This window comes from Parathielavia appendiculata (genome assembly GCF_033297405.1).
Source record: "Parathielavia appendiculata strain CBS 731.68 unplaced genomic scaffold N657scaffold_1, whole genome shotgun sequence".
NCBI lineage: Eukaryota > Fungi > Ascomycota > Sordariomycetes > Sordariales > Chaetomiaceae > Parathielavia > Parathielavia appendiculata.
The window spans coordinates 2,132,541-2,160,321 of NW_026944220.1; the positions used below are offsets into that span (position 1 = coordinate 2,132,541).

General features: G+C 59.5%; 1 protein-coding gene across 1 annotated transcript; it reads right to left on the reverse strand.

Moving 5' to 3' along the window:
* Nucleotides 1–27,369, reverse strand: N657DRAFT_629814 (uncharacterized protein; the record flags this gene model as incomplete). Its single annotated transcript, XM_062790924.1, has 7 exons — nucleotides 1–1,566; nucleotides 1,618–14,987; nucleotides 15,043–15,549; nucleotides 15,608–15,749; nucleotides 15,821–16,069; nucleotides 16,220–21,009; nucleotides 21,072–27,369. The coding sequence occupies 7 exons, from the start codon at nucleotides 27,367–27,369 to the stop codon at nucleotides 1–3; spliced, it is 26,922 nt and encodes an 8,973-aa protein (XP_062652546.1).
* Nucleotides 27,370–27,781: the final 412 nt, after the last annotated feature.

Below are 27,781 nucleotides of genomic sequence, written 5' to 3' on the forward strand. Positions count from 1 at the left end.
TTAAAGATAACCACCAGCTCCCTCCATACTAATGTCACTGTGCGCAACCCCGACACCGCCCTTCACACTACTCCCGGCGCCCCGGGGACTCCTCTCCCCGGCATTCCCACTCAGACTCCTCGCCTCAAGACTGACCCCACCAGCATCCGACACAGGCGTCATCAGCCTCCCGACGCCCTGTTTCGCCGCACGCGGCCTCCCATTCCACGCCGCGACGAGCACCTGCGCGGGCGTAACGACAATCTCGTCCTCGCCTCTCCCCTCCTCATCCCCCTTCCTCAGCACCAGGGGGAACAGCACGACCCTCACCGTGGCATTGGCGGCCTCGAGCTCCTCGTTGGTCTGCTCGGCGGAGCCGCTGGCCTCGTTCATGAGGGCGGCATTGAACGAGACCGTCTCGGTCAGCTCGCCCGTATCGTCGTACTCGGGCTGCAGGGGCGGGAGCATCATGTATTCTGCGCGCTGGCAGCGCATCTCGATGGCCATGGCGACGGCCTCGCGGACGACGCGGCGGAGCTGCGAGTGGATCTGGTCCTCGAGGTGGGAGGGCGGCGGGAGGATCTTGGACAGCGTGTCGAGGATGGCGCTGACGACGGCCTCGGTGTCCTGGTCGCGCTGCTTCTTGAAGGACGGGCGGCGCGAGAGGAGGGTGAGGGTGACGGCGCGCCACTGGCGGACGGCGTGGGGCGGGCCGACCTCGACGAGTTGCTTTTCGAGCGTCTTGAGCTTTTGGCGCTGCTCGCGGTCCATGCCGAAGAGGTAGCGGGTGAAGACGAACTCCCAGATCATGGTCATGGTCATGCTCATGAAGATGTCGCGGCGGCGAACGCGGTCGTTCAGGTATGTGTCGACGTTGGAGCCGTCGAGGACGGCATTGTCGAGGCGGTCGATGAGCTTCTCGTCGCTGAGCTCCGACGTCAGGCGGCAGGCGCGCATGTCGCTGAACTTGGAGAAGCGCAGCACCCATTGCTGCACGTGGGCACACAGCTGCTGACAGCGGTGGTCAAAGTAGTCAATGTCGTGGATGTCGAGGAAGTCCGGGCTGTCGGACGGGCGGGTCTGCTCGAGGATCTGCTGCTGCAGCTGGCGGATCTGGGCGGTGGAGGCCTCGAGCTGGGAACGCAGCTGTGCAACCTCGGCGTCCTTGTCCTGCAGGGCGCGGGCGTGCTGGGACGAGGCTTGCCGGGCCAGCTCGAGCTCTTTGGCGGTCTGGGTGTGCTGGGACTCGAGGCGGCGGATCTCGTCGTGATGCTTGACGGCGATGGCTGAGGTGGAGCTGCGCAGGCCCTCGTTAGTCTGCTTCAGGCGGTCGATGACCTCGTTGGCCTCCTTGAGCATGCGCCGGAGCGACTCAATGTCGGACTCGCGCTCGGCGAGAGCGGTGGCGCTGCGGTGGGTGTGCGATGACTCGGCCTGGGCGCGGGCCTCGGCGAGCATGCGGTTTTCTGCAAGGAGCTGCTCGACGCGGGACTCAAGCTCCAGCACCTGCATGCTCTGGCGGCGACGCATGCTGTGCGGGCGAGTGGGCGACCGCGGCGAGCCGATGCGGCCCTCGCCGTAGCCATCCTGGGGTTGTTAGTTAGGATGTTCAATTGAACAATATGGAGTGGAACGTACATAGACATCAGTCATGTCCTTGGCGCGGACACGGCCCTCATTTGCAACGGGTGTCGAGTTGTTGGCAGCGGTGGCTGGCAACGGCGACGAGAGCAGGGCTGCTGCTCCCAGGGCAGCGGCTCCGACTGCTGCGATGCCAGCTGCTGCCGCTGTGGTTGATGAGCTCCCAGTCCCGCTCTTTTCGTGCTCGCGGGCCTTGGCAGCCAGGTCTCGTTGGCTGAGGGACACGGACCGCAGGTCGCCACTGGCCCGCTTGTCCATCCTGCGCAGCTGCAGTGGGGGCGTCCCGGCGTACGAGCGGAGGCTGAGACTGCCTGGACTGTCAGGCCGCAACGCAGCCGGCGGTTCAGGGGTGCGCAGGCGGGCCATGCTGGTATTGGACGACACCCTGCGCGGCGTGGGGTCTACGGGCCTCGGCGGGTGCGCTGTGTGGTCTGACACGCTGCGCGCGCTGGCCACTGAGGCTGCAGCAAGGCCAGCAGCAGCAGCAGCATCTCCTCCCGCCAATCCCGGCGCTGCTGCAGCCCGCTTCTTGGTGACCTGCAGCTTCTCTGGTTCGGGCGTCCGAGGCGGCGGTGAGGGTTCATACAGCCGGGGCGTCTCGGGTCCAACGGCGCTGGGTCGATGACCACTCAGCGGTGACCGCCTCAAACGGCGCTCTGCGTCTTCGTTGCGTGGTGTTTGTACCCTCATCAGTCGCTCCTCGGGAACTCTTGGCGACAGCGACCTGTGACTCTCCCGCACCGGCGTCAGGCCCTCCATCGAGTCCCGGAGATGCACGCCGCTGTCACGGATGGCTTCGACATGCTCGTCCCGGATGCGGCGTGACGGGTGAGGTGAGCCTGACGAGAAACCGCTGTCCCGCTGGATTTCAGGCGTCTGCAGGATGTGTCGGCCGCGCCGCATTGGTGATTGTGGTGAGTGCCGCTTGACCGGCTCCTCGTCCGAGAGCTCCTCTTCCACCGGCGCGAGGCTGGTTTGAGACCGCATGAACTCCGAGAAGTTGGAGATAGGCGGTAGCCGCACCGGTTGGTCGGCCGTGGGCTCGGCTGGCTGCTTGTTGCCCGCCTCGGCCTCTCTCGTAGTGAACACCTCTTCGTCTGCAATGTCATCGGGGAACGAGAAGGCTCTCTGCACTGGCTGAGGCGATTGTGACCATTCGCGCTGTTCCTTTGTCGACCGCTCCGCTGCCGCAGACCCATCTCTGACAGCCCTGGGGATCGTCTCCGAATCCATACGACCCAGCCCAGGCCCGTCAAGAGCAAGAGGTCTGCTGCTTTTTGGTTTTTCGATTGTCGGTTCCTCAACATGCACGCTCCTCTCCGTCGTTATGTTGGGTTGCTCGTCCACCTCCATCTTCGCTGGCTCAAAGCTCTGCTCCACTGCATCTTCGGTTCTCATCGTCGCCCCCTGTTCATCCACCTCCATCTTTGCCGGCTCCGAGCCGTGTTGCACTGCATTTCCGCTGCTCATCTTCACCTCCTGTTTGTCGATCACCATCTTCGTAGGTCCTGAGCCGCGCGCCATTGTCCTCTCAGCCTCCACCTTCTCCTCATCAAGCATCTCCCCCGATGCCTCCACCTCAACCATCACCTTTTCATTGCCCTTCTCCTTCCCACCCCCAAACGTCTCAGCCAACAACGAAACACTCCCTGTGAGCGCACCCGCCGTCGCAGAAAGTGCATCATTCCCCTCCTTCTCGATCCCTTCCTGGACTTCATCAGAGGCGGGACCTTTCTCCATCACATTCTCCTGAGCAAGACACACTTCCTCTACGTCTCTCGCAGTAATCACCGGCATCGCAATGACCGTCCCCTCGACTTCCGTTGTCTTGATCTTCTTGCGGTGAGCGTCATAGTCAAACGGCGGCTCGTGCTCAACGCTTCTGCTGTCCTGTGCCGGCTTCACGTCCGCGCCGCCGAGCTGCCGCGCCGCTTCCTCGACCTGCGCATCGAGCGACAGGGGGGGAGTCTCGAGTGCCGTTAATAGCTTGGGTGACGGAGCGTCTTCGGGGTAGGGTTCCGGCGGGTTGGGGATCAAGCCGAGGCCGATTGTCATTGGTGCGGGTGCGGGTGCTGGTGCTGGTGACCGGCGTAGGGCCTCTGAGACGGCCGGATCGATTTCGACTTTGTCGGCGACGGGGGTCTGAGGGCGACTGCTTGCCTTGTTTTCCTCGAGGTCACTGGTCGGTTCAATGGTGGCAGGAAGCACGGCTTCGGCCATGTCGGGCTGGTTTCCGACGTCGGCCGGGACTTTTTGAACTTCTCTGCTAGCTTCCTTCGCTGAGCTCCAAACAGTTGGTTCATCGTCAGGCACTGTGACCTCCCTTTCGCCCTTTCCCTTCTTGTCTTTCTTGCTCTCTCTGCTGACGGAGCAAATGTCCTCTTCAGTATCCTCCTTTGGCATCGACACATCATCGCCAGCGAGACCAGCAATGCCCGCAGCAACGGCACTAGCAAGCGCTGCAGCGGGCAGGACATCAGCGGCAGACGTCTCCTCTTGATCCTTCGGAGTTTCTAGGCCAGAAGCACTCATCGAGTCGGCCTTCTTTCCCTCCACCTCACGGGCTGTCGGTGGCTCAGTTTGAGTAGCCCCGGTGGAGGGCGCTGCCTGCTCGGCTTGAACCAGCTCCGGCACAGCAGGCGTCACCTCGAGTTTGACAGGGTTAGAGACAGGGGCCTCAACCTCCACTAGTTCCGGAATCGCTAGTGTCTCCGCAAGAGTGGTAGGCTCAACAACATCAGCAGTCGCCTCCTCGACTTGATCAGCAAGAACAGGTGTCTCCTCGATTTGGACCGGTTCCGGAATCGCCGGTGTCTTTTCGAGAATGGTAGGTACAGCAACCTCGGCAGTCGTCTCCTCGGTGTGGACAACTTCGGGAACAGTGGGTTTCTCAATCTGCATCGGCTCCGGAACCGCTCGTGTCTCGTCGAGGACAGCAGGTGCAGTAACCTCAGCAGGGGCTTCATGGGCGCGAACAGGTTCAGGAACAGAGGCCTCGTCGACTTGAACCGGCACCGAAACGGTCGTCATCTCCTCGACAGCGTTCTCAATAGCCACAGGCGCAACTGTCTCAAGATCCTCAGCCTCAACAGCCGTCTTCTCACCCTTCTTCTTCTTTCCCTTCTTGCCAGACACGGCGAAGGCAGTCTTCTCAGCTTTAGCTTCCTTGACCGGCGAAGCCTCACCGTCCTCGCGGCTCGGCCCGCCAAAAACTGCCTCGTCTTCATCAAGGGACACGTCCCTTGGTTCAGGGACATCGAGGACCTCCTCGGCGGTCACCGTGGACCTGGTGTCGGTCTCGAGCTCTAGAGTCGTTTGCTTGCCCTTCTTCTTCTTGCTTTTCTTTGACTTCTTGGCCGGCTCGGCCCAGATGTCGTCGGCCGCTGCTTCTTGGCTGACAGTTTCGGCCGGATCATTGCCGATCGCGGGCTCTCGAGTGGCCCGGGGCTCTGCGGCGGGCTCTGAGGTTGTTTCATCTTGGAGCGGGAGTGCGCTGACAGCCCCTGCCTCGGGAGTTGGCTCAAGCGGTGCTTGTTTGCTGCCCTTGCGTTTCTTGTCCTTCTTTGACTTCTTGGTAGGCAGCGCCCACGCGTCCTCCTGCGGCCCTTGGCTGACTTGAGGGATGGATTCAGCAACAGGATCAGACGCTGGTTCCGCAGTTGACTCTAGGATAGGCTCGGCGGTAGGCTCAACCGCAGGCTTGGGTTCCGTGGCAGCTTCAATGACGGGTTCTGGACTGGCCTCGGTAACGGGCTGGAAAGGAGGTACAACAATAGACTCCACAACGGATGTGGGAGCGGCCTCCGTCATTGGTTCAACGACAGCTTCCTCAGCTATTTGGGTCGGAGGCGCCGGAACAACCTCCGTGATCGCTGGGGCATCTGTAACAAGCTCGACAGCGGGCTCCATGACAGGTTCAACGGTAGGATAAAGGCCGGCTTCAATGGCAGCTTCAATTCCAGGCTCTGGTGTGACCTCAGTAACAGGCTGAACAGGAGGCTCAACAACAACAGGTTGCGCAACGGGTTCAGGCGCGACCTTCGTAACTGGTTCAACGACAGCTTCCTCGACAGGCTTGGCTGAAGGCTCGGGAGTAGCCTCCGTGACGGTTCCGATAATAGGCTCCGGAGCGACCTTTGTGACAGGCTCGACGACAGGCTCCATGGCCGGTTCGGGGACGGATTCGAGAGCGGCCTCGATCATAAGTTGCGAAACCGTTTCCATGGCAGGCTCGGCGGCAACGCCCAGATTGCGCTCCAAATCAGGTGACGCAGCAGCTTCTGTTGGAACATCAGTAGGAATATCCACAGGAATCGGCGTCTCTTGCCCGGGAGCGGATGCAGTAGCATCCTCGACTTCAGGGACTTCGGTGATGGGGGCCGCCTGGGACTCTGGCTCAGGCTCAGGCTCAGGCGCGGTCGTTATATTCTTGCCTTTTCCCTTCTTGTCTTTCTTTCCCTTCTTGCTAGGGATATCCCAGGACTCCCCGGGCTGTGGCTGCGAGGCTGATGCCAGCTCAGTCTCTTTTGGCTGGGCGTCCGTACCCTCTTGTGTAGGTTCCACACTGGGTTGCTGACGAGCAATCACGGTTCCCTCGACAGCAATGGCCGGAGTTGCAAGCTCGGTGGCAGGTTGGTCAGGCGCGGCGCTGCTCTCAGGCTCGGCCGGGGGCTCAGAGATGGGTTCAGGCGAAGGAGCAGACTCCAGCTCAAGCCCAGGAGGAGAAACCTTGCCTTTGCCCTTCTTTTTCTTGTCCTTTTTGCCCGCTTTGGTTAGCACATCCATTGTTTCCTCAAGCTGTTGCTTCGATGTCGAGTCAAGATCCTGCGGCAGGATATCCGTGGATTCTGGTTTGGCCTCTAGGGCTTGCTCCTGACTAGGCCCTTCAGAACCAGGAACGTCGTTCGCCGACACCTCATGCTCGCTGACGAGTTGTCTGGAGACAACGCCAGACTCGGGGTCAAAGGCCGTTTCAGGGACGGGCTCAGGAATTTGCTCGGTGGCAGTAGGAAGCTCGAGGGTTGGATCCGGATGGAATTCTGGTTCGGCGACTTTATTCTTCTTACTCTTTTTACCCTTGTTCCCCTTCTTGGTCGGCACATCCCGCGCTTCCTCAGGCTGCTCCTCCGTTGTGGCTTCAAGGTCCTCTGGCTGAAGATTTGTGGCTTCTGAGATCGCTTCCTGAGCCTGCTCTTCGATGGAAGCGACAGGCTCTTCCTCTGGGATAACTGGCACAATGGACGACACTTGGGGCTCGGGGACTGCTTGCTCTGGCTCAGCCGCCGACTCGGGGGCAGGCTCAATGGCTTGTTCTGGCTGTGGATGATGCTCGGCGACAGTGTCAGGAATAGGGTCTGGCGTAAGCTTAAGGACAGGCTCAGGCGAGGTGGCTTTGTTCTTCTTCCCTTTCTTGGCTTTCTTGCCCTTCTTCGCCGGTGGAACCCCTGTTTCCTCCGCCTGCTGCTCTGACGCGACAATAACGTCTTCTAGCTGGACGTTTTGAACTTCCGAAGCGGGTGTTTGACTGGGTTCCTGAATGCTGCTTGTAAGTTCCCCCTCAGAGGCGGCAACGCTTGGCAGTAAAACCTCCGTCGGCTCAGTAATGGCTGCTTGAGGAATGGCCGTGAGCTCAGGCTCGGGAACGGGCTCGAAAGCAGGCTCAGTAGCAATCTCTCTCTCAACCTCGGGGAGAAGTTCAGGGGGGTTCGCAGATCCAGATTCAAAAAGGGACATGAGCTCAGCGATCTTGCCCTTGCCCTTCTTTTTGTCTTCCTTTGCCTTCTTTGCAGCAGGCAGAGTCCTTGAGTCGTCGGGTTCCTCTTGTGGGGTTTTCTCTGGTGCTTGCTGTTGGAGAGCATCTCGGAGTTCGAGCACAGGCGATGGAACGGGAGTCTCGACGGTGGGAACGGCCCCTTCAGTTGAGCCTGGAGCTGACTCCTCGGCGGCCGTGGAATCAGCAGCAGCTTCATGAATGATGGAGATTGACTCGGGCTCGGGTGCAACCTCAGGAGTAGGATCCGAGGCATGCTCTGATGAAACGCCAGCTCCCGGCTCAGCAGGTTCCGCTTCCGGTTCAAGGTCAGGCTCGACAGCCTTGGACGCCTTGCCTTTCTTCTTCTTGTCCTTCTTGCTCTTCTTGGTAGGCACAACCTGCAGTTCCTCCACCGGGACATTGGGCTGGGTCTCGGACGGGGCCGCTTCCGTGACCTCAGGCTGCACTTCAGACTGGACGAGCTCGGGAGCCTCTTTAGGCGTCTCGAGAGCCGCGCTTAGCTGTGCATCCTCAACGACAGCCGGCTCCGGAACCGTCGTGTCGCGCTCCGTCTTTGGACCGGCAAGAGGTCCGGATACCTCTGGCTCAGGGACGATGGGCATTTTGAGCTCGGGCTCAGGCTCGAGCTCAGGCTCGGGAGATTTGTTTTTGCCCTTCTTTTTCTTCTTGCCCTTTTTGCTTGTCTTGGTCGCGACAGAGAGATCATCAGCCGGTGTTTCTGGCTGTTGAACTTCAGAGGGTTCGGCTGCTGTCTCCATGGGCTGCTGGGGCTCAGCGACATCTATGACAACGGGAGCAGCCTCTTCCATAGGAGCAGCCTCAGAAGCAACGGATTGCTGCAGCTTAGTTAGCAACTTATTGGCCTTTGGATGCCCATCTCCAACGAGTAGACTCACAACCTCGGGCTCTGTAGCCAGTAGCTGGGCTTCGCTAATGCTCGCCTGCGGCTCCTCTTTTGCCTCAGCGAACTCCTGGGCGCCTTCTATAACGACAGGCGCCGCCTCTTGAAGTTGAAGCTCGGCAACCTCTTGCGCAGGAGTCAATGTGCCAGAAGCAGGTTCAGAATTCGAAACCTTGGAACCTTTCTTCTTTTTCTTCTTGGACTTCTTGCTTGGTTGTGCCGAGACTTCCTCTGCCCGCGGTTCCGCTGGCGAGGTTTCCGGCGCATCCTTCGCCAAATCACCAGCCGACTCTTCGTTGTCTGGTATTCCTGCAACCGGCGATTCCTGAACCGGAACCTCAGTTTCGGCCAGAGAAGGCTGTTCTTCAACAACAGGAGTGGCATCACCGGAAGGGCTCTCAGAGGCTGATGATTTCTTGCTCTTCTTGCTGGGGATGTCAAAGCCGTCATCAGCCTGCGGTTCAGGGGTAATCTCTGGTACCGCCGGGGGTCCATCGATGCTGGGGTCAGAAGTTGACTCCTCAAGTGTTATGTTGTCAAGAGATTGGAAAGGCTCAAGAGTTTGCTCTTCGGAAGCAGTTGGCTCTTCGACGACAGGATTGCGTTCGTCGACAACAGCAATAGTATCGTCAACAGCGGGCATCGCAGCATTAGCATCAAGCTCAGGTTCGGGCTCAGGCGCCGCCTTCGTTTCCTTCCTGCCCTTCTCTTTCTTTCCAGGCAATTCCGCGCTCGTCTCAGGCTGCGTATCCTGTGGCACATCCGGAAAAGAGGTTTCTTGATCCCCAGCAGTGAGAGCCTGTTCAGTGATTGTCCCTCCAAGATGTTCTGAAGACTCGACCACGGCTTCTCCTGTATTGACCGGCTCCCCCAGCGCAACAGGAGCTAGCTCCTCAGCCAAAGGCGTGGTTGGAGTGGAGACAGTCTCAGACTCGAGAGTTGCCTTCTTGCCCTTCTTTACTTTCTTCTTCTTGGCCGGCAACTCAATTGTCTCTTGAGGCTGCGATTCTTGAGGAGTTTCAGGAGCTGTGCTGGCCTCTTCAACGATGGCGGGAGGGGGTTGCTCAGTTGTCGCTGCCTCAGGAGTTGGAAGTTCGGCAACAGGCGTCTGGAAAAGTGTCGGTTCTTCCACGCGAGGGGCCTGTTCAGTTGTTGTCGCCTTAAGTGGTGATGGTTTGGAGACAAGTTCTTGAGGAACCGGCGGTTCCTCCGCGGCAGGGACTTCCTCAACTCCAGGCGCGGCAAGCTCAGAGCTAGCCTCAGAATCAAGAATTCTGGACCCCTTTTTCTTCTTCTTGTCTTTCTTGGATTTCTTGGCGGGGAGGTCCAGGCTTTGCTCGGGCTGCTCTGGACGAGACGTTTCGGGCACCGAAGCCGGTTCCTCAACAGTGACTGAAGGCTGCTCGATTGCTTCCGACAGTGAGACGGGCTCCTCAACGATGACAGATGAGGACTGTTCGGGAAACTCGGCTGGGAGTGACTCGGACATTTCCACTGGACGCTCTACCGGAGCATCGACGGTGAGCTCCTGGGGAACAGGTTCCTCTACAACAGGGCCCGGCTCCTGAATGATGGCAGGCGTGCTTGTACCAGACGACTCAGACTCGGCCGTCTTGGATCCCTTGCCCTTCTTTTTCTTGCTGGACTTCTTCGAGGTGACTTCGGGAATCTGTTCAAGCTCGAGCTGCGCCTCCTGAGTCGGCTCGACTGACTTGGCCTCTTGGACCACAACAGATTCTGGCTCTTCAATTGTTGTTGGCTCAACGGGAAGTTCTGAACGTACCACTGGCTCTGCTTCCTGCGACGCGGGTGGCTGCTCGGGGATCGTGGCGGGTTCATCCGGGACATGGACCGGCTCCTCCACAGGAGCCGAGCCTTCAGAAGAAGTGGGTTCCGGTGCGTCGGTCTTTGCGCCCTTGCCCTTCTTTTTCTTGCTCTTTTTGGACTTTTTCGCAGGGGCAGCCCACTCGTCGTCAGCCTGCGTCTCCTGCAAAGGAGACTCGGATTGGGCTTCCTCTGGGAGACCGACTGGTGCGTCGATGGGTTCTCCCGGAACAGGGCCGGTTTCCTCAACAGTGTCGCTCTTCTCAACAGCAGCGGACTTTGCGACAGGAACAGCGTCTTCGGCAGGAGCGATTGGTGCGACATCTGGAGCAGTCTCGTCGACGGGAACGGTTTCTTCGGCAGCGGCAGATTGCTCGACAATAGGAGCCGTCTCCTCAACTGGAACGATCCCTTCGGCAGGAGCGGATTTTTCGGCAATAGGAGCAGCTTCTTCGACTGGAGTGGCACCCTCGGCAGTGGCGGATTCCTCAACACGGGCAGCTTTATCCACTGGATCGGCTTTTTTTTCAATTGCGGTTGGCCTTTTTACCGGAGGAGGCACCTCCGCAGGCTGAGGTTCAAAGATCGACATGAGTGCCGCAATTCTGCCTTTCTTTTTCTTCACTTTCTTGGTCTGGGTCGTAGCGGCGGCCTTGTCCTCCACCTGTGCTGGCTGTAACGTCTGGGGCCCTGTCGTTGTCTCTTCTGGAGCGGGAGCAGGGGCGCCGATATTTTCTGCTGGCGCCACGGGCTCCTCGATCGAAGGAACGGCGATGGGCTCGTCCGCCCCAGTGCTGGATTCAGTTGCTGGTGTAACTGGATCCGTGACTGGAGGAACCGGGATAGGTTCTTCCACGACAGCAATGTGTTCCCCAGCGGGGTTTGAGGCAGCCTCAAAAACCGGCGTGGTCTGGTTCTCCGTCTGAAGAACGGCTTCGACCTCGGTACTGTTGCTCTTGCCCTTCTTGCCCTTCTTCTTTGACTTCTTGATCTGCGGCTCCTCGGGCTGATTCTCCTGTGATGCTGTCTCGGGAGTTGGCGAGACCACTTCCGTGGCAGAGCGGGTTATTACCTCAGGCCCCTGAACGGTAACGACGGGCTCTTGGACAACAGCGCTGGACTCATCCACGGTATGGGTAGGTTCTTCAACGGCGGGAGCGGGCTCTTCAACAACCGGAGCGGGTTCTTCGACTACCGCCGGGGGCTCCTCAGCGAGTGCGGGCGGTTCCTCCGGGGACGGCGTGGCAGGTCCGGACTCCTCGGCCTGAGATTCAGGCTCAACAACTTGAAAGCCCTTGCCCTTCTTTTTCTTCTTGTCCTTCTTGCCCTTCTTGGTTGGCTGAGTAGAAGGCACATCCGCCTCGGGGGTGACTGACGGCTCTTCGGAAAACGGGTCGCTTGGAGCTTCAGGAACGGACTCGTTTGGCACCTCGGGGGGGGGCGGACTGGGGACGTCGGGGACAGGCGTGCTTGGCTCTTCCGGGACGCTGATGGCCTCCTCTGCAACAGGAGATGCCTCGTCAACGATCGGCGCCGACTCGTCGATGATGGCAGGCTGCTCCTCCGGAGCCGGCGAAAAAGCGGTAGAACCGACCTCGGGTTCAGGTTTAAGAACCTTGGAACCCTTGCCCTTCTTCTTCTTCTTGGCCTGCTTGCTAGGCAGCGTCTCCTGCACCTCCTCGGGAGATGGCTCTTGCTGAACGGGCTCTGGCTCAGGCACAGGTTGGGTCACCTCCGTGGCAAGCTCTGCCTCAGTTTCCAAGGGGGTGACTGATTTCTCCGGGTGGCTGAGTTCCTCGGCAGCTGGTTCAGGCTGCTCAACAATAGGTGCTGCCTCCTCAGCAACAGCGGCATCTGGTTCCCCCACGGTGGGTAATAGGTCCTCGACGGCAATAGCGGGATCCTCAACAGCAGGAGCTGCCTCTTCTAAAGGCGCCGCTTCAGTATCGGCAGCAGTTTCGGACTCAGCGGCTCTGGCAACTGTTCCCTTCTTCTTCTTGCTGTTCTTTCCTCTGGCTGGAGCATCATCAGCAGGCGAGTCTTCCTGCACAGAATCGCTTCGTAGTGTAGCTTCTTCAGAGGGCTTGTCTTCCTCCGCCGCCGGCATGGCAGTCTCTTCAACGACGAGTGGCTCAGGATTTTGAACGACCTCAGTCACTGGCTCTGGTTCTGTAGCAAGTGCTGGCTCTTCCACCAGTGACGTTGCAGTGCCCGAAGCCGATTCAGATTTTGCAACCTTGCCGCCCTTGCTCTTCTTTTTCTTAGCCTTCTTGCCTTTGACGGGCGTTTCTGGAGCGTCCTCAACTGGTGCCTCCTGCGGTGCGGCCGGCGCCACCTCTGGTGTGGACTCAGGTTGCGGTTGGCTCTGCTCCGGTGATTGAACCTCCTCAGCAAGCTGCAGAGGCGTCTCTTCGGTGATGACGGTTTGAAATTCTTGTATCGGCCCAGAGGCAACCGGCTCGAGCTTGCTGGGTTCCAGGACAATCACAGGCACCGTTTCAGGCTCCGCAAGAGGGTTTGGCTCTTCCACACTAGGGGTTGCTGTGCCAGAAGCAGACTCAGATCCCGCACTCTTGGAACCCTTGCCCTTTTTTTTCTTTTTGCTCTTCTTGGACGGCAATTCCTGAACAGCCAGTTCTTCGACGGGAGCAACCTCGGATAGTGCAGTCCCCTGAAAAGTCTCAGCGATAGCCTCGGGCGCATCTGGGGTGGGCACAGCATCTGATTCGGGTCTAGTTTGCTCAGGAGTCTCTTGAACTTCTTCAGGAAGCTCGGCCACCTTCTGCGCAGCTTCTTGGTCTGGGCTTGGTGCAGGCGAGGTGGACTCCTCAACAGCTGCTGTCTCAATGAGAGAAGTAGTCTCAGACTCAGACTGAACCGCGCACTTTTTTTTCTTGTCCTTCTTTGACTTCTTGGTGGGCCCTTCCACAAACTCTTCGATGGGCGCCTCTCGGGTTGTGCTAGGTACCTCAGTGGGCTCTGTAACTTCTTGAACAGCCTCAGACATAAACTCAGGAGTGTCCTGCGCAGGTCCTTTAACGTCCGCCAATAGAGGTGAGCTGACAGCTTCCGGGACAGCTGCGGCGGGCTCAGACGCAGGCCCAGATGCAGCTTCAGATGCAGGCTCAGATTCCGGCAGTGGAGACCCCTTCTTCTTTTTCTTGTCCTTCTTTGATTTCTTGCGTGAGAGGGCAGTCTCTCCAACAGCGGTCTCGGCGGGAGCTTGTGCTTGAGATTCGACTTCAGAAGGCTTGGTCGGCTCGTCTTGTAGCTGGGATGACACTGCTTCAGGCTGTGATTCGGCAACAGGCTCCTCAACAGCCGGAGATTCTCGGGCGGGCATGGTAGCCTCAGCAACGGTGAGCTCTTGGACGACAGTTGGTTCCTCGGTGAAACCAGGCTGCTCGGTAGGCAACGGTTCATGAACTGGCTCGGTGGATGGCATCTGCTGCTCGGTAGGCACGGGTTCCAAAACTGATTCTACAGCTGGCATGAGCTCCTCAGAGGCAGTCACCTCGGCGGCAGAAGCTTGAACATCAGCCTGGCTTTGCTCCTTGGTCGCCTTCTTAGCCTTCTTTTTGTCCTTCTTTGATTTCTTCGACGGAGCAGCCTCAGAGACCGATCCCTCGGCATTTGCTTCAACCGCTTGTTCGGCGCTGATGCTGATAAGCTCTTGGAAACTCGTCTCCGCCGCTGTCTCGTCTGTCGCCGGAGTGGCGGCTTCGGTGGCGGGTTCCACAGCTGGGCTGGCTGGCTCGGGCTCCAGCAGACTCTCTTGTGACTGTGACGCCTGTTTCTTTTTCTTGCCCTTCTTTGACTTCTTGCCGACGGCGACTTCTGAACCAGCCTTCGTCTCGGACTCTTGTGCTGGCTGGGTGTTCTCGGAATTCTGGAGGAGCTCCGGTTCTGGTGGGATAGTCAGGGTGGTCTCGTTATCGGAAGGAGCCTTTTCCGCCTCTTCAGTGGGCGGTTCAGCCGTATATTGAGTAGTCGCCTCAGAGGCAGGCTCAGCCAGTGCCTCTGGAATGACTTGAGCGTCCCCCTTGGGCACATCCTCCTGAGGGACTTCCTTCTCGACCTGCTCGTCCTCAACAGGGGCCACCTCGGGCGCTTCTTCCACGTCTTTTCCGCTTGATACTTGGGCCTCATCGATAACAGGCTCAGCTTCTGGTGCAGGCTGAGGCTCGAAATCGTCAACAGCCTTGTCTGCTCCCTCAGGAAGTGGCTCGGCATACTCCTCAGCACCGGACGCTTCACTGCTTGGCCATGGCTCATCCCAGGCAGATCCCCTGCGCTTTCTCTTGTCTTTCTTTTCCTTGTCCTTCTTGCCAGTTGCCTTCTTGAGCGAATATGCACGGCTCTCCCCGGCTTCCCCGGCGTCACCACCATCATGAGTGTCGGTAACGGCCTCTGTGTCAGGCAGAGAAGAAATGGTCCGGGAAGATTCAGAGACCGTCGACTTGCGCCTTTGCGGAATCTTGTTGTCATCGCGGGATATGAGCGAGCGAGCATCACTCTCTGCGTACTCGGAGGGCGGCTCGGTTTCCTCCTCGACAGTGCTGAGCTGCTTGAGCATGCGCTCTATCTCGCGACTCTCAAAGGGGATTTCCGGCGGCTCTTGCCGGGGCAGCTCTGGGGATCCGAGGGGCCATGGCTCGGCATCAGCTTTGGGCTTCTTCCTCTTCTTCTTATTCTTGTTGAGGAGACTGTAAGGAGACCGCTCCTCCTCGCTTTGGCGCGGCATATCTTGCGACGTGGACTCGGGTTGAGGGTCTGAGTTGGACGCGGAAACTGGTTCATGAAGAGCGGCGGATTGGGCCTCATCCGGTGTTTCAACGAAAGGCGTTGCTCGCTGTTCTTCCTCAGTAGCTGTAGCCTCATCAGTTTTGAGTTCTTGGTGTACTATGCATAGTATCTGTCTCACTCTCAGTTGGTTGGGCTGCAGTGTCCTGTAGCGCGAATGAGTGCGTCTCATCGACAGCGGCCTGAGCAGTGGGTGAGGCTTCAGCCAGCTCAGGGGGCGATTCAAGGCCGGGATTGTCGTGAATTGTTATGCTCTTGTCCTTCTTATCCTGCCTTGATTGAGACCCAGTGGGCTCAAGGTCAGGCTCCCGGCTGACGAGTGGCTCCGGTTGCTGCTGGTCGGCGGTTGCAGTGACTGCTATTGGTTCAGACTCGGCACTGACTGCACCACTTGTCACTGGTTCAGTGGTCCTGCCAGCGGTTTCTGGTGGGGCGTTGACACCAGAGGCGAGACTCGGATTGTCACCTTGTTCACCGGAGAGTGGCTCTGTGGACTGCATCGTCAACTGCTCAGTTTCCGGCTCCAGAAGACTCTTGCGCTTCTTCTTTCTCTTGTCTTTCTTCGCCGTCTGCGAAGAAACTGGAGACTCGGCCTCAATAGCAGCTGGGGATGGTTCGGTTAGAGATCCTGGACAACAAGTCAACTCATCAGTCCTTTTCCTATGCCACACTGTGTCTTGACTTACTTCCATCCGACACTTCCTGAATTTCGGCGTCTGGTTGAGGCGTGTCCAGTTGCTCAGTCTCCTGGCCAACAACAACTTCGCCGGCACTCTCACTCTCTGTCGACTGATCTAGGGACCGTAAGGCGGGCGGCTCGGTAGGTTCCTGTTGAGACTCGAGGTTAACCCAGATCCTGGCTCATCACGTGCATCAGGCAAGGGAACAGTAACACCAACTTGAGCGCTGGGACTCTGGGCCTCGGATTGCGCAGGTAGCTCATCAAGGGAGTTGCCGCTTTGCGGGGAAACCGTGGAAACCTCGGAGACTGAGTTCTTCGAGTCCTCGGCCTTTTGTTTGTTGTCGTCCTCACCTCTTGCTTTGGTGGAGCCTAGGTGCTCCTCAAGAGGCTCCGCGAAGGTGACGCTCTGCCGCTTTTTCTTCTTCTCCCTCTTGCTCAACGCAGCCGGGAGGGTATCATCCGTGTCCTGGGCCAAGAAACGAGTGTCCGCTTGCAGATTATCATCACTGGGGCTGCTTGGCTGGTCGTCATGGGTGAATGAAACACTCTTCCCCGCCTCGCAAGCGTCCAAAGATTCGATTACGGGCTGAATTCCCGTCCCTGTTTCACCACTCACCTCCGCCTGTTGCTCGGGTGCGAGATCCGGGGCTCTGGCTTGAACTTCCTGTGCTTCATCTATGACTGGTACAGGCAGAATCTCCTCCGATGTTGAAGGCTCAGTGACAGTACAGGGGCTTTCAGTCTCCGGTGAAAGCGAACCTTGATCTTTGGGCTTCTCGTCTTTGGCGACTGAAGCACGTGCCTCTTCGATCTCGGGACAGGCGTCTCCTTGAGAAGCCAAGGGCTCGTCGACTGGTGGGGAAGATTGTCCTTCGGGGTCAAGTGCAGGCTCGGCAGATTGGGGCAAGTCCTCCGGGCACGAGGCCGCCTCTTTTGCCTTCTTTTTCTTCTTCTTGGCCTTCTTTCCACCACCGCTTGGCTCAGACACCGCATCGTCCTGGGCCGGTGCGGTTGCTGCCTGCTCCAAGGCGCCTGGCTCCGTCACCGTGGATGGTTCTGGCTGAGATGAGTCTGTAAGGAGTGCCTGTTCCGAGACGGTCTCCAAATTTTGGGCATCAGCAGGTTCGGATGCGCTTTCTGCTGTGGCGAGATCGACTGGTGGCTCAGATGAATCCTGGCTGGCCTGCTTCTTCTTTTTCTTCTTGCTTTTCTTCGCAGAAGATGCTGGCTCGGATGGCAATTCTTCCTGCGGCGCCTCAGCTGGAGTGCCAACAGTCTTCATGCCCGCACTCTCTTCCTGGCTGGCGACGGCTACGGACGCTGATGTTGGCGCTTGTGTCGCCTCCTCTGACGTTGGCGCTCTTGCCGCCTCCTGCCCAACAGTTTCAATAGGAAGTTCGACAGTAGCCACAACATCAGCCATCGCACCACCCTCAGCTGCAGCCTGCTTCTTGCTCTTGGCCTTCTTCCCATTCTTCCCAGAGGGTTCAGCTGGCACCACATTTTCCGCAGCCTGTTTGGTTACCGAGCCGGGTTCATTGGCCGCAAAATTCTCGGACTCGGCCGGCAGTTCAGGGCCAGCGTCCCCTTGGACAGCCTCAATGACAACTGACGGCGCTGGTGGAGGTGCCGTCACTTGTGCAGGTCCCTGTGGTGTCGGCTCATCCTTGGGTGCGGTCTTGGAGGCGTCCTTGCGCTGCTGTTTCTTGGCCTTCTTTCCCATGGCATCGGTTGATTCGTCGCCGGCATCAGCGGCGAAGGCAGTGTTGAGAAGTGATTTATGGGTGTCGTATGGTGTTGTAAACACCTGGGACTGGTCTGGCAAGCGATGCCCGTTTTCATCTGGCTGCTCACCTTGTTGCCCCTCGCGTGGCTGGGCAGGGCTGCCCAGAGCCAGCTCGAGGTGTGCTGTTGCTTCCGAGGGCGTCGCCTCGTCGACAGCGCCGAGGGTGGGAATTCCGGGGGCAGGGGCCTGCTCGTTGGGTACGCAAACAGCGGTGTCTAGCGTGCCGCTTGCCGTGTCGACCCCTGATTTGTCGCTGTCAGGGGGTTCATGCATGCCCGTTGCATGCCCCACACTGGGGATCTGGCTGCTGGACTCGCCTAAACTTGGCGGCTGGAGTGGGGCTTTGGGCACCTTCCGCGGCTCCACGGTGCTGTGTTGTTGTTTTGGGTCATCGCCCTGCATGGGAAGGACATCACAAGCTGATCTGGACTCCGGCTGACCTTGGATTTCGCGCTTCCCGCCCTCTTGATCCTCCGCCTGAGTGGAGCTACGCTTCCCGATGCCGAAAAGAGAGCCAACGCCGCCAGCGATGGAGGGAAGCATCGAGAAGGAAGAGCCCCAGATACCTTTCTTCGCCTTCGTTGACTCGGCGCGTGCGGTATCAGCCTGCGCCCGACTTTGGCTGGGGTAGTTCTGCTTATCTGATCCTGCTGCTGCAGCGGCGGGCAGGGCGGCCCGCCGAGGGTCCCGTTGTTCGGTCGCTGACTCGGCCGGAGCCTTCTCAGGGCTAGCGTCACTTGCATGCGGCTGCGGATCCTCTTCTGGCTCCAAGCCGGAATTGACCTTTTTAGCCTTCCTCATTTTCCCGCCTTTCTTGTCCGCAGTGGGAGTCGTTTCCTGAACGTCGGAGAAGCCGGTTGGTTCAACAGTTGAAGTAGGCACCGGCTGGACGGAGGGTTCGCCAGCCTGGCTCTGCTGTGGACTCTCGGTCTCAGGCTCGATCCAAGAAACCTCCTTTTTGCTACCCTTCTTGCCCTTTGTAAAAGGAGAAGTAGCACCAATAGAAGCCCGCTCATCTTCCTGAGTGTGAGATTTCTGGCCAGTCTTACTCAGGGGATAACCGAGCGTGCCAGGCTGTGGTGGGGAGTCCTCCGGTTTCCCAGGTTCATGCTGGGTCTCGTAGAAGGTCGAGCCAGATAGGTAGGTCGGCGCCTCAGTTGCCGCGATTGTAGAAGCAGCATCCTCATTGAAAGAGTAGACGCTCTCTGTTTGGTCGTAGGTGGGTGTGTCTGTCCTGTCGTGCTTGAGGCGTTGCATGTCGGCCTGGGGACTGTCATGACGCATCTGCGCAACCACCAAGCCACTTGCGGCGGCAGCACCCGCAGCAAGAGCGGAAGCTGCCAGCAAGCCGAATTTATCTTTCCCGGCCGCATCCCAAGCCTCCCGTTTACCAAGGGAGCGCGTAGGAGGAGGAGTTGGTGTCCGTTTGGGGGAGGCAGCGATCTTGAGCTCCTCATAGGTAGACGGTGGTTCGTAGGGTTGATGGGACTGGCTTTCCTTCGAAGGCTGTTCAGCGAAATCCCGTTCCTGTATTGTTGACTCTTGGCTGAGACTTGGCTGAAGCGCCCTTGTAGCATGCGTCTTGTCAAGCTGAGAGCTTGGCGCTGATGTCTCAGGGGCAGAAACTTGCAACATCGACCCATTCGTGGGAGAATCTGGGCGGCTTTCAGGAAGAGGAGGCAGCTGAACAAGGTCTTGATCAACCCCTCCCTCTTCGGCGGCCTCTCCAGCGACAGACTGAGGCTCAGTAGCCTCGACTTGAACCAGTATCTCTTCGGCCTCGACAGGCGTATCAGGGCGGCTGTCAGGAAGCGGAGGCAGGTCGTCCAAGTTTGGTTCGGAGACTCGCTCCGGGGCGGTCGTCACAGCGACAAGCTGATTCCTGGAAATCTCACGCTGATCTGCATCTTCCCTATCGGGGGAAGCAGGGCGGCTCTCCGGAAGAGGAGGCAGATCGCCCAGTTCTTGTATTACGCCTTGATGCTGCGGAGGAACAGCTTGCTCGACGGCACGCTGGAATCCGAAAGCCGGATCTGGAGCATTGTCAAGCTCAAGGGGTGAATTCGCGCGGCGTTTTGGAAGGGCCGGCAACCCATCCGAATTTGCCTCCAGCCCTCCATCTTCCTGTGAAGGAACGGCTTGGTAGACGGAAGGACCGAGTTCGGAAGCTTCAGCTTGAGCAGTTTCGACCTCAGCAGGCGAGGCAGGGCGACTCTCTGGAAGAGGAGGTAGATCGTCCAAATCTTGTTCAAGGCGTCGATGCTGCGGAGGAACAACTTGCTCAACGGTATGTTGGATTTCAAACACTTCATCTGGAACAGGTCCAAGCTCAAGAGGTGAACCAGGTCGGCTCTCCGGCAGGGGCGGCAACTGGTTCAAAGTCAGCTCAAGGCCCCTATCCTTTCGCGCGGGTACAGCCTGATCGATGATAGGCTGGAGGTCGACAACTTCAGCCGGAGGGGACGCAACAACAGGCGAACATGGTTGACTTTCCGGCAGCGGTGGCAGCTCTGCCAGTGCATCATCAAAAGCTCGCTCTTGCGTCAGAGCGGCCAACTCTGAAATAGGCCTGGCCAGTGATGGCGGCGCTGGAGACGTCTCCGCTGCTTGAGATGGAGCGAACTCTGCCTCGAGGGGCGATCCAGGGCTGCTCTCTGGAAGTGGAGGCAAATCTTTTAGGTCTAGTTTTTGTGCGGCAGCAGCTGCAACAGCGACATATGGCAGAACTGGGCTGGGCAGTTGCTGGCGAGGTGTGCTCTCGTGAGGTGCTTCCCAAGCAGGCGAATCAGGGGGCGTTTCTGGGAGAGCAGGCAGCGTCTCCAAATCCTGTTCGAGGTCTTGTTCTTGCGCGAGAGGATGTTGTCCACCATGGTCAAGCGACAGTCCCTCAATCGTCAGGCGCTCGGCAGCGGGAGCGAAGTCGTCCAGGATGGGCGTGTCAGGGCGGCTTTCTGGGAGAGCAGGCAGGGTCTCCAAATCCAAACCGAGGTCATGTTCTTGTGGAAGCTGAGGTACCTCAGGTTGGTCAGAGGGCGGTTTTCGGTGAGCGAGGGCCTCGATAACAGGAGCAAGGTCTTCCTGGGTAAGTGTATCAGGACGACTGTCTGGAAAGGGAGGCAGCAGCGTCTCTGGGTCTTCTTTAAGCCCTCTCGTTTCGATCATATTAGCCTCTTCGGCTTGATCAGCTGGCAGCATGGAACTAGGCAAAGGTTCGAAGTCTTCAGCCAGAGTGAGCGCTTCCTGGACGCGGAAAAGTGACTCGCTATCAGGCAGAAGAGGCAGTAGCTCCAACCCATCATCTATCGGCAGCTGAGTGGGCGTATGGAACACGTCTGACAAGACAGGTGACTCTGGTTGGCTCTCCGGCAGAGGAGGTAGCTTCTCTAACTCTCGATCGGAGGTTAGTTGCCGAGCAGATTGCGCAGGGCTTGGCTCCTCCAGAAGGACAAAGCCCCCGGTAAGGTGGAGGACTGTAGTGGGAGAATATGATTCCTGAACAGGAGCGCCTGGCCCGCTCTCAGGAACGGGCGGCAACTGATCCAACTGAATATCTGCCACGAGCGGAATAGTGGCAGTGGCCAAGGGTAGCAGGGCAGACGGATCTTGCTGGTCACTGAGAGCTGCACGGGAGTCATTAGCGAACCATCTCTTGGAGACAAACTGGAAATTAGGGCAAGCATACCTGTCATTGGAGAGTCAGAACGGCTCTCGGGGAGTGCCGGCAGGCTCTCCAATTCTCCGACAGGGAGGAGCTGATGGGCGATGGGAGAAACTGGTTCCGGGGTAGGCGAACTGGCACGGCTCTCAGGGAGGGGAGGCAACTGATCCAGCTCGTCATCCAAAGGCAGCGGCACGGACGGCTGAAAAGGTAACTCTAAAACAGGTGAGGAGGGCTGGCTCTCTGGAAGGGCAGGCAGCTGCCCAATCTCCTCATCGGAGGGAAGCTGCACGAAGGCTGGAGGGAAAGCCAGCGAGACAGGCGAAGTTGGTGAACTGTCAAGGAGGGCAGGCAGCCGTTCCAGCTCGTCATCAAGGGGCGGGTGAGCCGAAGGTTGAGACTGAGCCGGTAGAGGAGGCGACATAGGAAGGCTGTCGGGTAAAGGAGGCAGTCCCTCCAAGGCCTCAAGAAGAGGACCAGACTGGGCGGTAACGATTGGAGAGGATCCCACCCAAGTAGGAGACTCGGCCCTGCTCTCCGGCAGCGGTGGCAACCTCTCCACATCCTCCACCATCTCCCATTCATCTAGAGGCTCGTCGATCGTTTCAAACGTCTCTTCGGCTGACAGCCTGAAGCCCGGGGCGGGAGGGGCCGCCGCCCTAGGGGTCGTATCCCCAGAATCAAGATGCTCCCCAAGGGGCTCGCCAAAGGTTACGGGGCCAACAGCAAGTCCGGCGGCCGTATCAATGTGCAGCGCTTCCAGCAGCCCCCGGCTGCTCGTCGCGCCAAGATAATCCACATCTCGCTCGCGCGCCTCAAAGTCCGGGCCCGGCGATTCCCTGGAAGGCGGTTCACTTTCCGGTAGCGCGGGGTACTCTTCTCCCCTGGCCTCAGTCGCAGCACTGTGCGCCTTCTCCAGGAGATAAAGCGGTTTGATCTCCCTGGTCGAGTCCCACGACGTCGGTCTGGAGGAACGGTTCCTATGGGGGGAAGTGTCGGGACGGCCAGAAGCAACAGGGGAGTGAATCGGAGAGAAGCGGAAACCAGGCGAGGACGGGACGGAGCCCCGGCCAATAATGAACTGAACTGGCACGGCGGTGCGGCTGGGAGTCTTGGGTGTTACGTCGACTGCGCTGCGGCGCCGAGTATGCGTGTGTATGACGGTGCCGCGGCGGGGACGGGTTTGTGGAGGGGCAGGTGATGCGTCTTCCTCGCTGTCGGGGAGGGAGGGAAAGGATTCTTCAGAGTTATCAAAGCTGGGTGACCCCGGCTCGCTGGGAGGGAGAGGGAGGAGGTCGCCATATTGGGGGTCGATTGCGGGCTTGATTTCCCGCTGAACGATTTCAGGGTCCACGGTTTGTGAGCTGTAGCTCACGCTACGCTCGCGACGGAACGGTTCCTCCTTCTCGGCGGAGTCCTGGGTGGCATTTGGACGAGATAGCTGAGCTGCGATGGCAGTGACAGCTCCCGCCAAGCCGGCACCTGCGCCAAGGGTGCCGGCATTACCTAAAAAAGAATCCTTCTTGTCCCCGTTCTGTGAGAGCGAGCGGTCGTGGTGCTCGCTGTTGCCGTTAGTTGGGAGAGACACGACGGATATGGAGTCATGGCTCCCATCAGTACGACCGCCGTTGGGCTTGCCGATGGGGTCCGAGACCACCGAGCTCACCTCCCGGTCAATCCACTGAAAAGAATTCCCAGGTCGATCGGGCGGTTCATCTTGCTCCGGTATTTCGTATGCGTCCTTGGTGCTCTTGCGGCGGTTCTTCTTGCTCTTCCTGCTGCTCGAGCTCGCGCCGGACACCTCGGACGCCGGACCGGAGTAAGTTGCAGTCTCGTATGAGCCAGAGGCGCGCCTCGAGTCCCGAGACTTCTTGGACCGCCACTCATCGTCGGCATCGGCAGATGGTTCCTTGCTGATGTCTACCACCTCTGTTCTGGGGACGGTCTGATCGTCCTCAGCAGTGACGCCGTGTTCGGCATCAACACCCTGGCGTTCCCGACGTGACGTTCTGCCAAGGCTGGACCTTGTCTCCCATTCCTCAGGATGAGCCACCGCCTCAAGAACAGGCCCCTCAGCGACGACAGTCCGTGAGGGCGGTTCAAAGTGAAGATCCGACACCGTCTCACAAGACGGCGGGACATAAAACGGCTCGTTCGAGCCAGGTGGGGAGTCTCGCCTTCGATAGGTGGGATCATCGATGACGAGGCTGGGATCAAATCCCGAACTCTCCAAACCCGCAGCAACATAAGCCGTGAACTCGACATCATCCCCAAAAGAACCCGGCATCTGAGCCACCTGGGCCCTTGCCGGTTTGGGCCCTACTTGGGGAGGTTCGTCGTCGAAGTCGAAGGGAACGCGGGACCATCGAGGCGGGGTAGACGGTGTCCGCGAGACACTGCGGGCTGCCTCGGGTTCTTGTGACCCCGGCACGGTTGGGATTGGCGCCTGGGAAGGCTCAGGGACAACTTCTTGAACCCCTTGCCCAACGGGCTGCGGTGCAGTTACAGTTATCGGTTGGGCTTCCGGAAGAGCGGCCGACTCTGTGTTGATTCTTGACTCCGGACTTGGATCCCCCCTTTCCCGTGGCATCTCTTTGTCCGCTTCCGGAACGCCACTGCCTTCACCCTCAAGTGCCTTCTCACCCTCTTTCTGTTTCTTCTCCTCAGACTTGGCAGCAGCAGCTTTAGCCGCAAGAGCAGCAGCAATCATGCCCCAAGTGTTCTTCTTGAACTTGAACTTAGAAGCGGGTGGTTCCTGCGAAGAATCGCGGCTGACATCATCCGCAACGGGGCCTGAGTCATGATCCTCCGGAACCTCAACCGCTTGGCCACGAGCATCGATGACAATCTTGCGCTTGCACTCCTGCCTCTTCTTCTCATCCTCGGACGATGCGTCATCAGCAGCGGCCTGGGCAGCGGCCTGCCTAGCCTTCATCTTCTCCAGAGACGGCGACGTCCTCGGCGTCGGCAGAACGAGGTTGAGCATGGGCCGTTCCCGCTCACAGGACGGATCCCTCGATTTGAAAACCGGCACCATTGCCGGGTCAAGACCGCCGGGCGCAGCACTCGCCGGCGGGGCCCGGAACTTGACGATCTCGTGAGGCATGATGATATTGTCGATGCGGACGTCAGCGTTGGGGCCGTCATACTTGCTTTCCCCGGGAGGCCGCTTCATCTCGGGCGGGGTGACGATGCGCTCGATAGGTTCATCGACCTCTTCGTACTTGTCCACCACTGATGGCGAGGGGGATGCGCTGCGAGAGCGGATCTGCTCCTCCGCAATCCTCTCGGCTATCCTCTTCTCGCGATAGTATCGGTTGGCCTCCTCCAGCACAGGGTCTCTCACCGGTTCCGGGTCCCTGCCTCGCCGGGGCTCGCGCGACCGGGACCGGGAGCGATCTCGGGAGATGACCGAGATGGCAGCGGCAATCACGGCAGGATCAGCCGGAATAGTCGACTGGTTAGTTTCATCCACAATGGCCTGTGCTTCACGCATCTCGCGCTCGAAAGAGCAGCGGCGGCTAAGCCGTTCGTCGCGCTCCTCATGCTCCCTGACCTCCGTTTGCGCCTTCCCAGAGGGGTCAGCATCCTCACGCTCCGCCCACGGAGGGACTCGGTCGACGGTGAGAACTTGAGGAGTTACGGTTCTGTCCGGAGTGCCAAACTGCGGAGTAGGGAAAGCATCGTCCGGAACTCGATACAGGAAGGGGTCGATTGAGGGCGCCTTGCTGCTTGAGGGGCCAGGATCCGGGCGCTCTGTCACAGGAAGCTCCTTGGCAGCCTCCAACTCAGCGAACCTCTTCCTTTCGAGCTCTATCTGCCTTTCAATCTCCTCAAGCATGCGGCGGGTCTCCTCGCGCTTGGCACGCCTCTTTTCGCGGTTGGGCTTTGCTGCCTCTGGCTCTAAGCTCCCAATCTCCTTCTCAACGCCGGAGGTGCCCTCTTTGATCGCAGAGGAGTCATTGCGGCGATCGTCAACAACCGTAACGACATCCTTGCCCTTGGCGCGGCGGCGCTCCTCGCGCTCGCGGCTGCGGTCGTTCTCATCGCGAGCTTCAGCCCTACGCGTCTCGTCGCGATCACGCTTTTTCTCGGCATCCCTGGCGAGCCGGTCCCGCTCAGCCCGTTCACGCTCCTTTTGAGTGCGGCGATCCTCCTTGTAGCGGAGCTCGCGCTCCTCGCGGGCATGACGCTCTTGCTCGTCCGGAATGTCATACCCCTCGCGGCGGCGGCGCTCGTCCTCTTCATCGCGGCGACGACGCTCCTCCTGCTCGCGATACTCGCGTGCTTCGCGGTGACGCCGGGCTTCGTCTTCATAGCGGAGACGTTCAGCACGGACACGGGCCTCCTTTTCGCGGAGCTCATCAAGCTCGCGCTGTTTGCGGTTGTCTGAGAGGATTGCGGCCCCGGCTGCGACGACTGCTGCAGGCGCAATGGCGGATGCCGCGATTTCGGCAATGCTCTTGCTGTGAGGGATAGGGCGAGAGGGGCGGTCACCCAGGTCGCGCTGGTCCTCGCGACGGTCGTCACGCCGGTCGTAGCTCTGATTATCATAAGCATGGGGGTCGCGTCGGTCGTCGCGTCTGTAGTCGCGCCCGTCGGCACGTCTCTCCTGGTGGTCTGGCAACACAGCTGAAGATGGGGAGCCAGCAGGGATGGTCTCAACAACGCCACCCCTATCAGGAGTCGGATAGGACCGGCGAGCATCATAGTCTCGCCTATCATCCCGCTTCTGGGGGAGTCTCTCGTGCTCCCGCTTATCTCTCTTTTCGCTCCTGCTCCCCACAACCCCAGCCGTCACCGCTCCCGCAGCAGCACCCACAACAGCAGCAGGCAGTGCCTCCGACGTGAGGGCCTCGGCATTGGTCCTCCTCTCCGAGTCGCGCCCCTCCCTCCTAGCGCGGCGCTCACGGGGACTACCGTGAAGGACCTGCTGTTCCCGCTCCGCAGCAGCGTCGGGATCCAGCACTTTGGGCGAGTAAGGCATCCTCGGCTTGGGCGCCTGAATAGGGACAGGCTCGGGACGCGAGGGGGAATGAACGTAAGCCACGCTCTCCCTCTCCCGGCGGGTCGGGGTGGATGGGGTCGGTCCAGCCGCGGCAAGCGAGACCGAGACGCCCGAGGAGCTGGCAACTGCTTCGAAGCGCGAGCCATCGGTTGTCGGGACCGGATAGACGTTCCGCATGGGCCTGGCCTCGATGGACGCGCTGCTCGGCTGAGGAATCGGCTCGTGCTGTGGCAGGGGATATGGCTGCGTCTGGCTCCGTCGGTGGGGGGGCGGATACTCACCAGGGCGGAAGCCGCATGGGGTGTTGACGAAACCGCGGAGAGAGTTGACGGGGCCGAACATGGCGGGGTCAACGGCAGAGCTCTTGCGGTTGGGAGGGCGGATGTATTCGGGTGGACGCTGTGGGGTCATGGTCGGGGAAGAGACATTGTGCTGGACTTGGGACGGGCTGGTGTTGCGCAGATTTGGGTTGGAGAGTTTGGGCACGGGCCCGTAGGCCAGGCCGGAATTTCCATCGCTAGAATCGGAGTCGGATTCGGAAGCTGACTCCCAGTCTGACTCGGATTCACCGTGAGGCTTCGATGCGCCCAGGCCACGGGAGCTGTGCCCGTGGGAACTATGGCGATGGAACTCGGAAAGAGCTGCGGCGGTAGCTGCGGTGGTGGCTGCGATACGGGATGGACGCTTCCTGCCTACGCGTTCGAGGTCTCGAAGGTTTTCTGCGCGGGCGAGGTCCGAGAGCTTGCGGCCGAGGGCGATAATCTCCTCGTCCGTCTGCGCCTTGTGTAGCGCGGGTCTACCATCGGGCCCAAACAACTGATCCTCCTGCGAGTGATGCTGGTGGTCGGGGGGCAGTAGGGAATGGTATGGCGGTTGCGCATGCTGGGGGTATTGCGGATACTGGGGGTGTTGGTGCGAGTGTGGTTGGTGCTGAGGTTGTTGATACGCGGCCTGGCCACTTTCGAACGAAGACCGCGACACGTAGCCAGCGCCGTAGGCCAGATCGCTATCGACAGATGAAGAGGACTTGTTTTTCTTGCGAAAGGAGCGCCGTCTCTTAACCTTCTTGACCGACGACGAGGCGAAGAAGGACCGGATGCCGAAGCGGCTCTTTCGCGAGATGTTCAGCAGCGAGGATGAGGTAGATGACGACGACGACGAGCTGGAATTGCCGCGGGCCCGGCGCGGAGTGTGGGAAGACATTGGGGCAGGTCCGGCGACGGCGGCAGCGGCGAGGTGCTCTCTGGAATGCCGGCGCTCGGCGCGTCTCCGCGGCGCGCTCTCGGGGCTCCGCTGACGGGGCTCACGCATCATTCTCGACGGCTCAAAACAAGCTCCACAACTCCGTCACGGTCCATTCATTGGTTTCGGGCCTGGTCCAGGTATTGACGCGATGGGCGATCGGGTTCAGTCAGTTCGAAATGCGGCTTTCCTGTCGTGCTATCCGAATTCAATTCCCGTAAAGTACTGTGATTTCGAATCTGACGGCGTTTGTTGATTTTGGCAAGGGTACAACGGGAGGCTGGGGGTCGGCTCTCGATCCACAGCGCCACTGACGATCGCCCGAGATTCCCGTCCCACTGTTGGTCCAGCAGCGAGAGCAGCTCAGCCGGCCCTGATGAGTTTGAGGAGAATCTCAATCAACACGGGTTCACGGTGCTGCAAGGGTGAGGTAACGCAGGCGCCGGTCAGGTAACAGGGCAGCATCCCCAAGCTGACGGCCCCC